Source organism: Mobula hypostoma, chromosome X1 (assembly GCF_963921235.1).
Source record: "Mobula hypostoma chromosome X1, sMobHyp1.1, whole genome shotgun sequence".
Taxonomy (NCBI): domain Eukaryota; kingdom Metazoa; phylum Chordata; class Chondrichthyes; order Myliobatiformes; family Myliobatidae; genus Mobula; species Mobula hypostoma.
Window position 1 is genome coordinate 20,002,331 of NC_086128.1, and position 14,530 is coordinate 20,016,860.

General features: G+C 39.0%; 1 protein-coding gene across 4 annotated transcripts in view; it reads left to right on the forward strand.

The window, feature by feature from the left end:
• spryd3 (SPRY domain containing 3) overlaps positions 1 to 14,530 on the forward strand; it is a 239,181-nt gene that overhangs the window by 31,496 nt on the left and 193,155 nt on the right. For 3 of the 4 annotated variants that reach the window (XM_063037983.1, XM_063037986.1, XM_063037984.1), the window contains exons 4-7: positions 484 to 608; positions 7,242 to 7,377; positions 11,489 to 11,677; positions 13,628 to 13,717. In XM_063037983.1, the coding sequence (XP_062894053.1) occupies positions 484 to 608; positions 7,242 to 7,377; positions 11,489 to 11,677; positions 13,628 to 13,717 (540 nt within the window). The remainder of the gene's footprint in view (positions 1 to 483; positions 609 to 7,241; positions 7,378 to 11,488; positions 11,678 to 13,627; positions 13,718 to 14,530) is intronic. The other variant, XM_063037985.1, reaches the window with a different exon arrangement.

Sequence of the window (14,530 nt, forward strand, 5' to 3'; positions counted from 1 at the left end):
GTTTCCCCCCACATTCCAAAGACGCACAGTTAGGGTTAGCAAGTTGTGAGCATACTATGTTGGTGCCAGAGGCACTTCTTGGACTGTGTTGGTCGCTGGCGCAAATGACACATTTCGCTGTTTCAATCTACATGTGACAAATGCTTATCTTGATCATTTTTATTTGCCTTCACAAAATATCAACAATAACATTAGAATCTTCCAGTTGCCTGGGTGCAATTCAAATTCATGCCTTCATTTAACTTAACTATATGTGACCATACCTACTTCCACTTGAGTTTGCATCTCTGCAGTTGCCACTGATTTCTGAGATTATAAATGCTGAATTTCTTCTGATGAAGAAGAAATTATTTTCTTCACATTGTTTCACATTGCTATTGCTCCAGGACTTGATAGGAAACATGGATTTTATTGAGAATTCTGTTGTGCTCAATTATGTTATTTTATGGATGGAATGTATTTGTTTTGTCCTTCCCTTTGCAGGTGTGTATAGTGGATACTGGTGTGAGAGGAACAATTGCAGTAGGACTCGTCCCTCAGTATTACAAGCTAGATCACCAACCAGGATGGCTTCCACATTCTGTTGCTTACCATGCAGATGATGGCAAGTGAGTATTACAGCAGAAAAACTGAGATAGAGGGGATTTAATCTCACGTTGTTAGTTTGCATTTAATCTATGAGACAACGTTGAAGAAGCTTTATATTCTATGCAACCCAGAACTTATTACAAAATTGGTAGAGTGCTCGGTCATAGTGGTGTGCCAGCATATCTTGTCTTGAAATTATTGGAATTATTCAATCTTGGGGATGAAACCTAACAAGTATTGTTTTGAGTAATTTCATTCTTTGTAACAGCTTTGCAAGTCAGTGGGGACTTGCTTAAGCACTCATGATCCTATGTTTGCCTGTTAGTGGAATAGGAAAAAGGTGGAATTACTGACACCCTCAGATTTGCCTTCCTCTACACTAGTGAAAATAAGTATAGACAAGGTGACTGTTTTGCAAAGAATCTGTGCTCTGTCTGCACCAGCCTTCCCAAGCTTCTCGTCATATGTTATTTTATTTCTCCTTCCCTCTCACACACTGACTTCTCTCTCCTCTGCTTTCTCCGTGGCTGCAGAGAGACCAGATACAAATTGGAAGAACAGCTCAATTTCCACTCGAGTCACTTACAGTTCAATGGCATGAATGTTGAATTCTCCAATTTCAGCTCACCCCCATCCTCCAATGACCTCTTCTCTCTCACACTCTTGCGCTCTCTCACTCTCTCCTATGCACCTAGTTTTCTCCTCCCTTTGTTTACCCCTCCCAATTCATCCCCCCACCTGACTCTTGCAGTGAGGGAGAGGGAGACCGGTCAAATGCAGGGTAGATGGCGCTGAACACCCACTTGCCTTCCGTTCTCGTTCCCACTGATTTTAATCTTGCTTGACGCTTTAATTGGTGAATTGGTCAAGAATTAGAGCTGATCATGGGTTCACGCTCCACCATCAGCCAGCATACTTTGTTCTCAGCCTCGTTCTCAACCACACTGATTCCCTCAGAGACAGCAAAAGTGCTAGATCGTTCTCTTTCAGTCCTCTTTCAGTTTGTTGGAATTGAAATTGGATCAAATCAATTCCAAAGTGGAGGATCAGGCCCAACGCTTATCACATCTCGAGCTTGTTATGGATGGTTTGGACCATCGCGTTAACGAGCTGGAAAACATTTGTTCCAGCTTGCGCGACAATAATAACAAGCTATCTGCAAAAGTTACCGACCTGGAAAGCCGAAGCAGACGTCAGAATCTACATATCTTGGGCTTGCCAGAGTCTATCGAACGTGGATGTCCCACTGAATTTTTCTCCACTCTGCTATGTGAGATTTTCGGGAAGGATATGGTTTTGACTCCGCCTGAGATAGATAGAGCTCACCGTTCCTTAGCACCTAAACCAGCTTCGGGGCACAGACCGTGCCCAGTCATTTTATGATTCCATTGCTACCAGATTAAAGATCTCCTGGTTAAAGAAGCTCGGCGGAGTAAGAATTTAGAGTACAAGGGTCAATCGATTCGTGTTGTTGAGGATTATGCTCCTCAAGTTCTGACTTTACGAGCCGAGTACAGAGAAGTAATGAAGGAGCTATATAATTGTGGATTCAGGCCTTATCTTCGGTTTCCGGCGTGACTTTGAATTACTCTTCCCAGCGGAGACAAGAAGTGGTTAAATTCGCTTGCAGAAGCTCAGAAATTTATTGATAGCCTCCCTATTACTTTGATTTCTTCAGGTTCGGTCTGATTAGCTAGATTGGCGGAGAAGCATTTTTTTTCTGTTTTCCTTCGTGACCTTTTTTTCAATTCAGTGATTTTTTTTTTACAATCTTTCGTGGATGGATCATTGGGTAAAGTCTGTTTACTTGTTTTTATCTTTCTTTTTCTAAATATTAGTTTATATCTTTGGATTATTACTTTGAGTCATGCTTAATAAATTTTGGAGGAATTGCTCTATTTTTCACAATGTGTAATAGTTTGGAGTGCTAAAAGTTTTCTGTTTTTTTCTAATTGATAAAAGACGGCATTGATGATGATGTCACGAGACAGGAAGTTGAATTTTGGGACGATTTTTGTTTTGAAGAACTTGCTGCTGTTTTTCGGTAGCTGTCTTGCTGTGGGTTGGGAGGTGGGGGGAGGGAACTCTAGTGCCAATATCATTCATAGAACCTTTAGATATTTTTGTTATTCAGGACGTATTTTTATTCTGTTTTTCTTTGTTTTATACTTTTGCCCTAGAGCTGTTATTTGAATTTCTGACATTGCTTATGCCTATTATCCTGTATCTTTTTTTTAAAAGGACAATGGTTAGTCAGTTGAATTTTGTGAGCTGGAATGTTGAGGGATTGAACCATCCTGTTAAAGGAAGGAAGGTGTTTTTGCATTTCAAACAGCTTAATGCAGCAATTGCTGTTGTGCAAGAAACACATATTCGTAGTTCTGATAACTCTCGTCTCATGTCAAGATGGGTGGGGCACCACTTCCATTCTACTTTTCAGGCTAAAGTTGGGGGGGGGGAATCTCAATTCTCATAAATCAAAATGTTCCCTTTGAACTCCATAAGAAAGTATCAGATACAAATGGTCGTTTTATCATTGTCTTGGGGAAATTATATAATACATTGGTAGTGTTGGCTAATTTATATGCTCCCAACTCGGATGATATGGAGTTTTTTGATCGTTTCTTCTCTCTATTGCCTGAGTTGAGTTCATACTCTCTCATATTGGGTGGTGACTTTAACTGTCCAATCTGCGCCTTGTAAGGCATGAAAATGCCACACACAGGCCTCTCATGGTCTGAGTCGACGTTCCCTCCCTTCTCCTTTAACTGTTGGTTAGATCCAGTTTTGGATCAATCGTCTTCTATTCCCAGACTACCAACCAAATCTTCATTAGTTCAGTCCTTCCTTTCCAATTATTGTATCTCCAATGTATGGCGTTTTCTCCACCCAAATGAGAGAGATTATACTTTTTTTTTCATGTTCATCACACTTTTACTAGAATTGATTACTTTTTAATTGATAATCAGCTGATCCCATCTGTCCGTTCTTGTGACTCTCAGAGTATAATGATTTCAGATCATGCCCCAGTCACCCTGTCTATAATTATTCCTGGTTTTCCACAAATAAATAAGTATTGGCGTTTTAATTTGACCTTATTGTTAAATAATGATTTTGTAAAATTTATGGAGGACCAGATAATTTTTTTTTCTAAATACTAACACATCATCTGAAACTTCAAGTCTGGTTGTTTGGGACGCTATGAAAGCATACCTAAGGGGTCAAATAATTTCATATACTGCGAACTTGAAAAGAAAGACCTATAAAGAGCGATTAGATCTGGTCAATCAAATCAAAGAAACAGACCAACTATATGCCCAAACCAAAAATCCGCAAATATATAAGAAACGAGTGGAACTTCAAACTAAGTATTTCCACTTACCCAATTGAACACCAACTTTTGGAAAGTAAGAGCCGGTTTTATATTCTTTTCCAATATTTTTATTAATTTATATATATAAAAATACAGAGTACAGGAAAAAAATATGTCAATACATTAAACTAAATCGCATATAAAGACTCCTTACCTTATATTCGTAGAAGTCAATTAGTTCGTAACATTGAAAAATAGTAATTTTATTATATATAAAATAAACTAACCCGCTACCAAGATCGAAGCTGACTAGTAGGAAAAGAAAGAAAAAAGATTCTTAGTCGTCCATCTGTGCTTTAACAGCAAATCAAAGATTTTGAAAATAATTCAGAAAAGCTGCCCACAATGTTTGAAAGTCTTGATTAGATTCAAAAATTGAACATCGAATCTTCTCTAAATTTAAATATGACATCACATCACGTAATCATTGGGCGTGAATAGGAGGGGCCCCATACCTTTCCATTTAAGCCGGTTTTATATTCATGGTGATAAATCCGGTAAATTTTTAGTCAACCAACTAAGACGCTTCAAAGCTAAACAACAAATTACTAAAATTCGAATGGGAAATGAAAAATATTACCTTGAATCATTCTGAAATCAATGACACATTCAGGAATTTTTATTCCTGACTCTATACTTCTGAATCTTTAAACGATAATATTTTGGCCAAGAATTTCTTAAATAGTCTAAATATTCCTATGCTTTCTCCTGATCTCAAAGCAAAACTGAATGAGCCAATATCACTAGAAGAAATATCCTCAGCCGTTTCTATACAGCAGACTGGTAAATCTCCTGGACTTGATGGGTTCTCTGCAGAATTCTATAAATCATTTTCCTCATTGCTTTCACCTCAACTAACCTTGGTCTTATCTGACGTGTTTAAGCAAAGTAAGTTGCCAGCATCATTTAATGAGGCATGTATCATTCTTTTAGCGAAAAGAGGCAAAGATCCAACAGAGTGTTCTTCATATAGGCCAATCTCTTTGCTAAGTGTTGATGTTAAAATTTTGGCTTAAGTTTTGGTCCGTAGATTGGAGAACATTCTGCCTTTAATTATTTCTGAAGACCAAACTGGTTTTGATAAAAATTGTCTCCTTTTTTCAATATACGGCATATATTTAATATCTTATACTCACCTTCAGCTGGGATTCCTGAATGTGTCATTTCTTTAGACGCGGAGAAAGCGTTTGATCGTGTGGAGTGGAACTATCTCTGCAGTTTTAGAAAAATTTTGATTTTGGACAAAGTTTTATTACGTGGATTAAATTGTTATACTCCCATCCCACTGCCTCTGTCTTGACTAACTCTCAGCAATCCCAACCTTTTAATCTTAAACGTGGCACCCAGCAAAGGTGCCCTCTAAGTCCCTTACTTTTTGATCTGGCCATAGAGCCATTGGTGATCGCGTCTCGTAACTGTGCTGATCTGTTGGTGATTTGGTGCGGGGGGGGGTGTTGAGCACAAGGTCTCTCCTTATGCTGATGATCTTTTACTTTTTATATCAAATCCAACTACCTTCTTACCCCAAATGTTTTCATTCCTTAACAAAGTTAGCCAATTTTCCGGTTGCAAACTTAATTTATATAAGAGTGAACTCTTTCCAATAAACAGAGAAGCACAAATATTAGTGTTTCACAAACTCCCTTTTAAAGTAGTGAATAATCAATTTACTTACCTTGGCATTACAGTAACAAGGAATTATACGAGTCTTTTTGGAGAAGATTTTACTAATCTCTTAAATCATATAAAACAGAGTTTAGTACAGTGGTCACCCCTGTCCATGTCCCTGATGGGTCAAATTAATGTCGTTAAAATGTATATCCTTCCTAAATTTTTATACTTATTTCAATCTTTACTAATTTTTATTTCTAAAGCTTTCTTCGACTCGTTAGACTCAATTATTTCGTCCTATTTATGGAAGGGCAAATGTCCCCGACTAAATAAAGCTCACCTTCAAAAACCTAAAAGTGTAGGAGGTATGGCCTTGCCCAATTTCCGCTTATATTACTGGGCAGCCAACATACGTTGTCTTATCTTTTGGTCTTACTTTCATAATCAGTCTGACTGCCCAATATGGGTGGCAGTCGAGTTGAACTCTAACAAGAATTTCTCCATTTCCGCACTTCTTGGATCCACACTTCCTTGCCATCCGCCTAAACCAATTGTTAATCCTGTTATCAGGCACACTCTGAGAATTTGGGCTCAGTTTAGAAAGTATAATGGTCTTCATTATGCTTTCTTACATAATCATCTTATCTTACATAATCATCTCTTTCAGCCTTCTATGCATGATTTAACATGGACTTGCCCTGGCTTGGAGAAGTACTGGAGAGATGTCTTTCTAACTTTATCCCATATGCTTAATTACCATTTGGAACCTAATCCTCTGATTGTTCTTTTTGGCACCTCAGGAGAAGTTGACATGCACCTGAGTCCGACTAAACGTCGTACACTGTCTTTTGCCTCTCTTTTGGCCAGACGCGCAGTCCTTCTTAGGTGGAGAGATGCTGCCCCACCCACTCATGCTCAATGGCTCAGATACATTATGTCCTGCTTAGACCATGAAAAGATCCATTGTTCACTTCTTAATTCAGACATAAAGTTCCAAAGGGTGTGGGGACCTTTTCTTGAATATTTTCATAATTCCCCTTTTTTTTCCCCTTCTGCATATAAATCCGTTACTTCTAGCTTCTTTTGGTTAAGATTTACGGTTTTTGATGTGTAAACATACTATAGCCTAGATAGTAGGCAATATACCTTTCTTATAAATACAGCTCTGTGGAGATAAAAGTTCTGATTAACTTTTCTATATATATTGTAAGGTTGGCTTGGAGTTGGGGAATGGGAGGGTGGGGTGGTAACTAACTATATATGATTCTAACGTGGGTGCTTTTTTTAAAACTTATGAACTGTCCATTCAATACCTTTGTTTTGCACTGTATGAATTTCTTTACTGGTTTTTTTCATTGTAGAAACTAATAAAAATATTAAATATAAAAAGAAAATGAAGAAGTACAGTAGTTTTGTGAACTGTCTGCAGGACGTCGCTGGTGGCATCTTGCTCAGCTTGGAAATAGAGTGGCTGATTTTCCCTTTTTCCCTTTTCTTAAGTTACCTGTGTTCTTTCTAAAATCTTGGTTTGCTGATTTGTGTAATTTTTAAGCTTGACCTCTAATGAGCGGAGCTGAATGTGTAGCAATTTTAAGTTGTGACTTCCAATGACTCAGTCCTTCAGGGCTCCTTTTTAGTGACCCTATCTTTTTTTTCTTCCACTTTGTAGGTTGTTTAATGGAAATGGCATGGGCCAGCAATTTGGGCCCAAGTGTTTTACAGGTGACCGAATTGGATGTGGTGTCCAGGCAGAGTCCTTTGACAGGGGAATGGCAACTGTGTTTTTCACAAGAAATGGAAAAGAGGTATGGAAGTATTTTTCATATATGTTGCAGTAAAACTGTCAATTTTTGTATCACAATGTGTTCTCAGTCCATGCAATAGTCCAACTGGTAGATTCTACACAATCATTTTCAAGGATCAAGTAGCATTAGTGTTCAAGACAGCTGTGGATTCTGCCACTAGAATAAAATATTTTCAGTCGTAGACAATATTTGCTTGCAGCAAACAGCGATGGGCTCTCGACTGAAGTTTAGTGGTAATGATCTGGCTCCTTTGACATGGTCTGTTACAAACCACTACCTTTGCTGTTGCTAGGCTCATTAAGCCCTCTGTTGTAGACAGTATGTGCTTCATCTGTAGGCATTTCAATTTCTTACTCTGTCAGCCTTAGTAACAAACTTCTGATGTTTAGCTCATGGCCTACTATTCATTCTAGAGTAATTTTACAACTATGAAGGGTTTCCATGCTTTTCATTCTTGTATTTTTTATGCCATATTCTGCATTTTTTCTTTGATTTCCTTAAGATCTTATCTTATCTTTGAGCTCTTTTGTGATTATGACCAAAGATAAATGAAAGACTTTTGGAAACTACCAACCTGTTTTTAAAAAAATTACCAATTTTTTTTGAAAATCAAAGCTGTTTTCTGTCATATCATGTTTGTATGACAACTGGTGAAAATGAGAGCCAGTAAGATCTGTTAAGTAGTAAAAAGGACAGATCTTCTGAGAGCTAGAAGAGACTCAGTGGGCTGAATAATGGCCTCATTGTTATGAAAAAAAAGAGAAATGAGAAACTCTTGAATATAAGAATCCTCATAAAGTTTCTAACTGCCGTCAGTCACGTGCACTTCGCCATTAGACACTACACTGTGCTTAGAGCGATCAGTTTACATAAGGTCATTTATGTGTTTGTATTCAAATGCAGCGATTCTTTGTCCCCCACTGATAGTTGGCGAGAAATAAACGGCAAGACAATTCAGAGCCGTTTTGCTCACTGCAGTTTCAAGCATTCAGGCTTGAAAATGCTAGAAATGGCTGGGATTGAAAATGAAACAATTTCACTATTTCAAGTTAGGAATTGTGAAGAATTTGAAGGTATCTTGAACGTTACAATGAAAATAAAAATTTGGAGAATGCAATCATCGAAGGCATTGTATGAAAGGAGTCCATAATCTGCACTAGGTGTCTGTGCTGATTTTATTCATTTACAATCAATCTAAAGAACACAGCAGATGAATTCCTCGTTGCTGACTATTTGGAACCAGTACAGTTTTATAGTACTGTAGAGCAGTGGTCCCCAACCTCCGGGCTGCAGACTGATATCGGGCCACGAAGCATGCAGGGGTGCAGTGGTAGCCAGAGCGCACCCAGCACATCTTTAAGAAAAAAGCTGAAATAAACAAGCTAATTAATTAGGTGCCACCCAGAAGCCAGTCTTCATTAGAGGAACTGAGGTGGAGAGGGTCAGTAACTTTAAATTCTTCAGCATTAAGGATCAACATTTCTCTCTCTGAAAAGTGTCAGAGGATCTGTCCTTGGACCAGCACGTAACTGTCATTACAAAGGAAGCACGGCAGCACCTATACCCGGCATTACAAAATGGTTCCCATCACAGAATGGCTGCTTGCTGATATAGCGCAATATTCTCGCTATAAAATGCTAAGTAAAGGAACGGCCTCTGAAGAGGAGAACTGTCCATCCAGTAACACCACCAAGGGTAACCTGAACTTTTGCTTCTTTCATTCAACATTTAGTGCAACAAGTCCCTGCAAGTATTTTCCAAGTGAGTTAGAGGTGGCAAAGAGCCCATTTCAGAGCGTAGAGGCATACAGTCACCAAAGAACCCATGCATTCACCAAGGTTGCCTGCACTGTACCCATAAGCTCTGCCCATGAGGCTTCCAGTGTTGATGCCACACACGTTTCATGGCAGGTAATTCTTCAACTAGAACTGTGCAGATAAGTGTGACAACACTCCTCCCCAGATATGCCTGGAAGCTTTGGCGCACTTGCAGCTAAACGATGCAAGTAACCCTACCCAGATGGCATTCTTCATCGGCAACGAGGCTCAGTGAGATTGTACAGCAGGGTCAATAAGTAGATTGGAGATCCGGCTGAAGAGTGATTGAAAAGAGCCTGCATGGAGCAGGCATCCTCTCGGCCTTCTGGAGAAAGTGGAGGAAGGGATGTCACAACACAGGTGAAGAGAAAACTGGTGTTGGAAGTGCACAAGCCTGTTTCTTTAAAGTTCATGGAAATTTGAATGCCTTTCAAATTAACATAGCATCAAACCTCTGCACGGTAAAAGACACATGGCAGTGGACACATCATGCTGGTAAATGTATCAGAGAGCCAGGAGAAGACCAAGAAGTGAAATAAAATCAGTGACTCCAACATCCAGTGAGATGGGACAGACACGTGCAGTTACATTTACTGTTAACTGAGCTGGCTGGGGGTCTGTGGGCCGAGCCACTCAAGCCGACTGCTGTAAGGTGACCATGGAAATGGGATGGGGCAAAGGATTGTGGCTGAAACTTTATGCGCCCAATAACTCCAGGGCTTGGGCAGTCACTGTGGACTGAATGGTGTCCTTCTGTGTGGGAACAAGGGGAACGGTGGCAGGGTGGTAATACAACAGGAGTATTGACAGCAGTGATTGTGGAGGTGGTGGGATTGGGGTTGGAAGGAACATTCGAGGGTGGAGAAATGGGGCTGTGACAGCAGGGGCCAGATAAGGGCTGGAGAAGACAAAGGCAGGATTAGAAGTGGGGGTGAGGGAGAAAATAATTCATGTTGAAGGTATTTGTTTGGGGCTGGTCCCATCCCTACCCCCACCACCACCCCCAGAGGTTCACCCAGATGATAAACCTTAAGTACTGAAGCCTTCCAAGCAAAAGAGATACAAGCAGAAAATTGGGAACCAAGCCTGGATTGGATAGAGGGATCGGGTGGGGCAGGGGAAGGTTCAGCAAAATAATTACGCAAATGCAGTTCAGCGGTCCCCAACCTCCGGGCCGCATCTTAAAGAAAAATGCCGAAATAAACAAGCTAATTAATTAGGTGCCACCCGGCACGTAAATGTCGGCCCAGATCGGAGGCGATTGCCGATTTCACTTGCTCTACGCAATGTTCACTGCTCTTTCAAGGTTGCTGGAGCCTTTAGCTGTTCCATTGTTTGGTCAATTTAAATGCCAGCCCAGACAGGCTGAAAAGACAGGGCTGTCAGGATCGAAGTGACATGTTGAATCTACACAAACTTCTAATAAAGTATAGGCGCTGCCGTGCTTTCTTTGTTGTGACAGTTACGTGCTGGTCCCAGGACAGATCCTCTGACACTTTTCAGAGAGAGAAACGTCGATCCTTAATGCCGAAGAATTTATAGTTATTGACCCTCTCCACCTCAGTTCCTCTAATGAAGACTGGCTTCTGGGCAGCACCTAATTAATTAGCTTGTTTATTTCAAAGTTGCTGGTGAACGCAGCAGGCCAGGCAGCATCTCTAGGAAGAGGTGCAGTTGACGTTTCAGGCCGAGACCCTTCGTCAGGACCCTTCTCATTTGTTCTGTATTTCATTTAAAATTGTTACTCAGTTAAATGGTGGCTTGCCTTTTTTTTATACCTATTAACTATTTCCGTGAAACTTTGCCTAATTGGGGCAGCCACATAATTGAGACAAAATGTACTGGTCCCGATGTGTCCCAATCAACCAGAATCCACTGTAGTTCCACTCAGAATCCGATCCATTTGGTGCCCATTCTGTGAGTGCTTCGTGGTAGTGTATTGGACACTTTACCCTTTATTTAGTCGTCTTTGTTCCTGTCTTGGGAGTATTTTTAGGACAGTATCAAAACATTTCTGTAGCTATTAATTGACCCTGGTTTCTTAATATTCATAATAGATCAAAGGTAGGTAAAGGATTTGAGGTGTAGATCAGCCATGGTTAGATTGAAATGCAGAATTAGCTCAGTGGATTGAATGGCAATGTTCCTGTTGTGTTTTAAGCTGCATAAATCTTCTGTTAAACATTGGGTAATGTACCCTGTTCCCCTACAGTAACTACTGTTTGATTTAATATTCTTTTTAAACATTTTGCGTCTATATGAGAGACTGGAACTTTCCCTTTTTGTGTGTGTAGGTAGGGTCTGTAGTTATGGCCATGTCCCCAGATGGATTGTTCCCAGCAGTTGGAATGCACTCCCTTGGAGAAGAAGTACGCATTGACCTCCAAGCAGAATGGGGACTGGATGACGATGACAGTGTCATGATGGTCGACAGCCATGAAGATGAATGGGGACGTCTACATGATGTTAAAGTTTGTGGAACAGTAAGTAACTTTTTGAAGAACGTATATCACAGAGTGTCTTTGCATCAGGAAAGTCTGTTAATGGAGAAAACAGGTATACTGTAACTACTTGAAAAATAGAATGTTGAACATCATGACTAACTTTGAGTACAGAGGTCATTGAACACTAGTTCCTGTTGTTAAATACTTCCTGTTTCATAAATTGCCGACGGTAATGAATGTGATCCTTGGGTTTGCTGTGAGCCTTGAATTCCACTCAGTTTAAACCAAGCCATGTTGCCTCATTGATTAACTGATCTGTAAAGGGTTAACTCCTTGCTGCATAGTCTGCTCAGTTTCCATTTGTTTATTTTTAACTATACCTAATGTAGTTAGAATTGAAGATGTTCTTTTGGGTTGATTCTTTCTGGACATATATTTACCAATAGCTATGATATCAAACTGTTTTGTCTCTATCTCTTAAATGTGTTTGAACATTTAAAATATGTTCTTGAGAATGTAGGCAACACAGTCAAGACAATATTTGATGCATGTATGAGTATTAAGAGCAGTGGAGCTGGAGTTGTATATAGACCAGACAGGATTAATATGATAAACTACAATCCCAGAAAGACATCAGTGAGCCACTTGCATATTTGCAGCAATCTAACAATTTTTTGATGGCAGTCCCCAAATTATTTTAATTACTTGTCACCATTTGAACTCATTATTTCCAGGTTGCTTGTCAACTACAATATTCAATAGACTTTTTGCTCTGTGTTCAAATGTATTTTAGATATTTTTTTGTTTAGTAACGCATGGAGCCGTTGTAGCAAATAGCATTTTAGGGGAGGTGGGAGAGAAAGGAATAGAATGATTTGATGTGATTTGGTGAAAATTAAGAAGAGGCTTTTGTGGAAGTTGAACGGTGGCAGAAACAATCTGCAAGGGGTTTTTATGATCTAGTAAGCTAAAATACAACAAATCAATGTATTTTGGAAAATGTAGTATTCATTGTTGGTGTGTCTGACCTCTTCAAAACCATGCCAGACATATGTGGTTCCTGCTTATTTGCTATTCTTGACCACATTCAGTACCTATAATTATCTTTTAATTTTGTTTGTAATTCATTTTTTTCCTGCAGTGTTCAACTCCATTCACAAATGGTTGTGTTTATATGAGCATGTGTTTTAGTAAAGGCCAAATGACCAAGATTCGTTGATCTATTTGCTTAAAGCTGCTACCTTGGGTATGTTTCTATGACTGCATTCTGAAAATGTGATACATCTTTGGTTGGTGGTGTTTTCCATCCCTTTTAACCAACTGGTACTTCATACCATGCTGGACATTGAAACCAAACACAGATGTGTCTAGATTTGAATAAGTAATAAATTTGATGTCCTTGATTAAGATGGCAAATTGCAACAGTGCAGAAGGATTTTAAAATTCACTTATTGAAACAATATAATTTTGAGGGAGTGTGTATTTCAGGTGAATAGTCACTCATGGAAACTTAATTTATTCAATACTGAGATGCATGAGCAACTTCATTGGCAAAAAAAAAACACAGGGATGATGGGATTCATTTGGAAAATTAAATTTAATTTTTTTTTCTAAAGTTAACTAAAAACACATGTTAAAAACATTTTTAGGAAAAGTAACTTGCCTTCCTTTTGCTTCCTAAATTCCTGGAGTGAATTCCTCACTTAAATCATTGGGGTTCTCACTGAAATCAGTGGCATCTTTGATTTGGTGCCAGAGAAGCAATTCTCCACTTGGCACTTAGTATTGGTGTCTAGCAGTGAACTGACAGCTTCAGTCTTTTGAATTTGTCAATAAGGTCCAAACTTTCACACCTCATGGTACTTGCACAGAGAGTTTGGAACTTAACTGGAGTCTCATCGATTGAAAGCTGGTAGTTCTGATTGGGGGAGAAAAGTTCAGCAGTTAACATAATCTGTGCTAAAATGTTGGTTTTAATCTTTGACTCAGATCACCTGGGTTTGGTCCCTGAAGCACGTACATCAATCACTTTCCAGATGTGTTAGACACAGTTGCTTCTTTCTTCCTATTTGGCAACAGGTAGTATGGTCCTTTGTGAAGTTATTATTTTAATTATTAAAAATTATGCATATGTGATCTAGGTGCTTTATAAAATTATGACTTGCGGTCTGCAAGATTTCCTGTTCTTCTATCCATTTTCCTCAAGGATTACTGATTTTCAGAATCTCTAATTGTTTGTGACTGCAAAAATGCAAAAAAAATTACTAATAGATTTAACTAATTTCATGACATTAAAATGATGAACAGCAGACTTAGGTCTTGAAGTTGACTGGAATGTAAGGTTGAAAGTGCACAGCAATATTCATATCAAAGTTTTGAAAGCAAAGTTTCATCTTAACCACTGCTCCTCAAAATGAACATCTGGTACAGTTGGAATTGCATTTCTATTGATAATGGCTAAATGTAAGTAGAAATGAAAAGTGTAAATTCATTGCTAATAATGACTGCCATCTTGTAGCAAAATAAACAGGTTTAAGCTTGCTGAATGTGGGCTTTGAATGCCATTGCATTTCTTTTAGGCAGGTGCCAACTTGCCAGTCAAATAGTCAATGGTTTATTAATGACAGATGGTTAGTTATGTCTTTTGAAAAACAGTTAATGAACTTTGCACACAACCATGATTAAGTTCATGGTTTCTGAGTGAGGTAAGGTTTGACCAATGAAGGCTTTTTAAAAATCGTGCTATTTTTGTGTTGGCAGGAGAGATTGTCACACACCCTTTATGAGTAGTTGTCAAGTTGTATTTTAACATTGTTTTGAGTTATCACTTAGTAACAGGCCAAAGAGTGAGTACTGACTATCCCTGGCCCTCAGTGAGCATCACAAAATCAA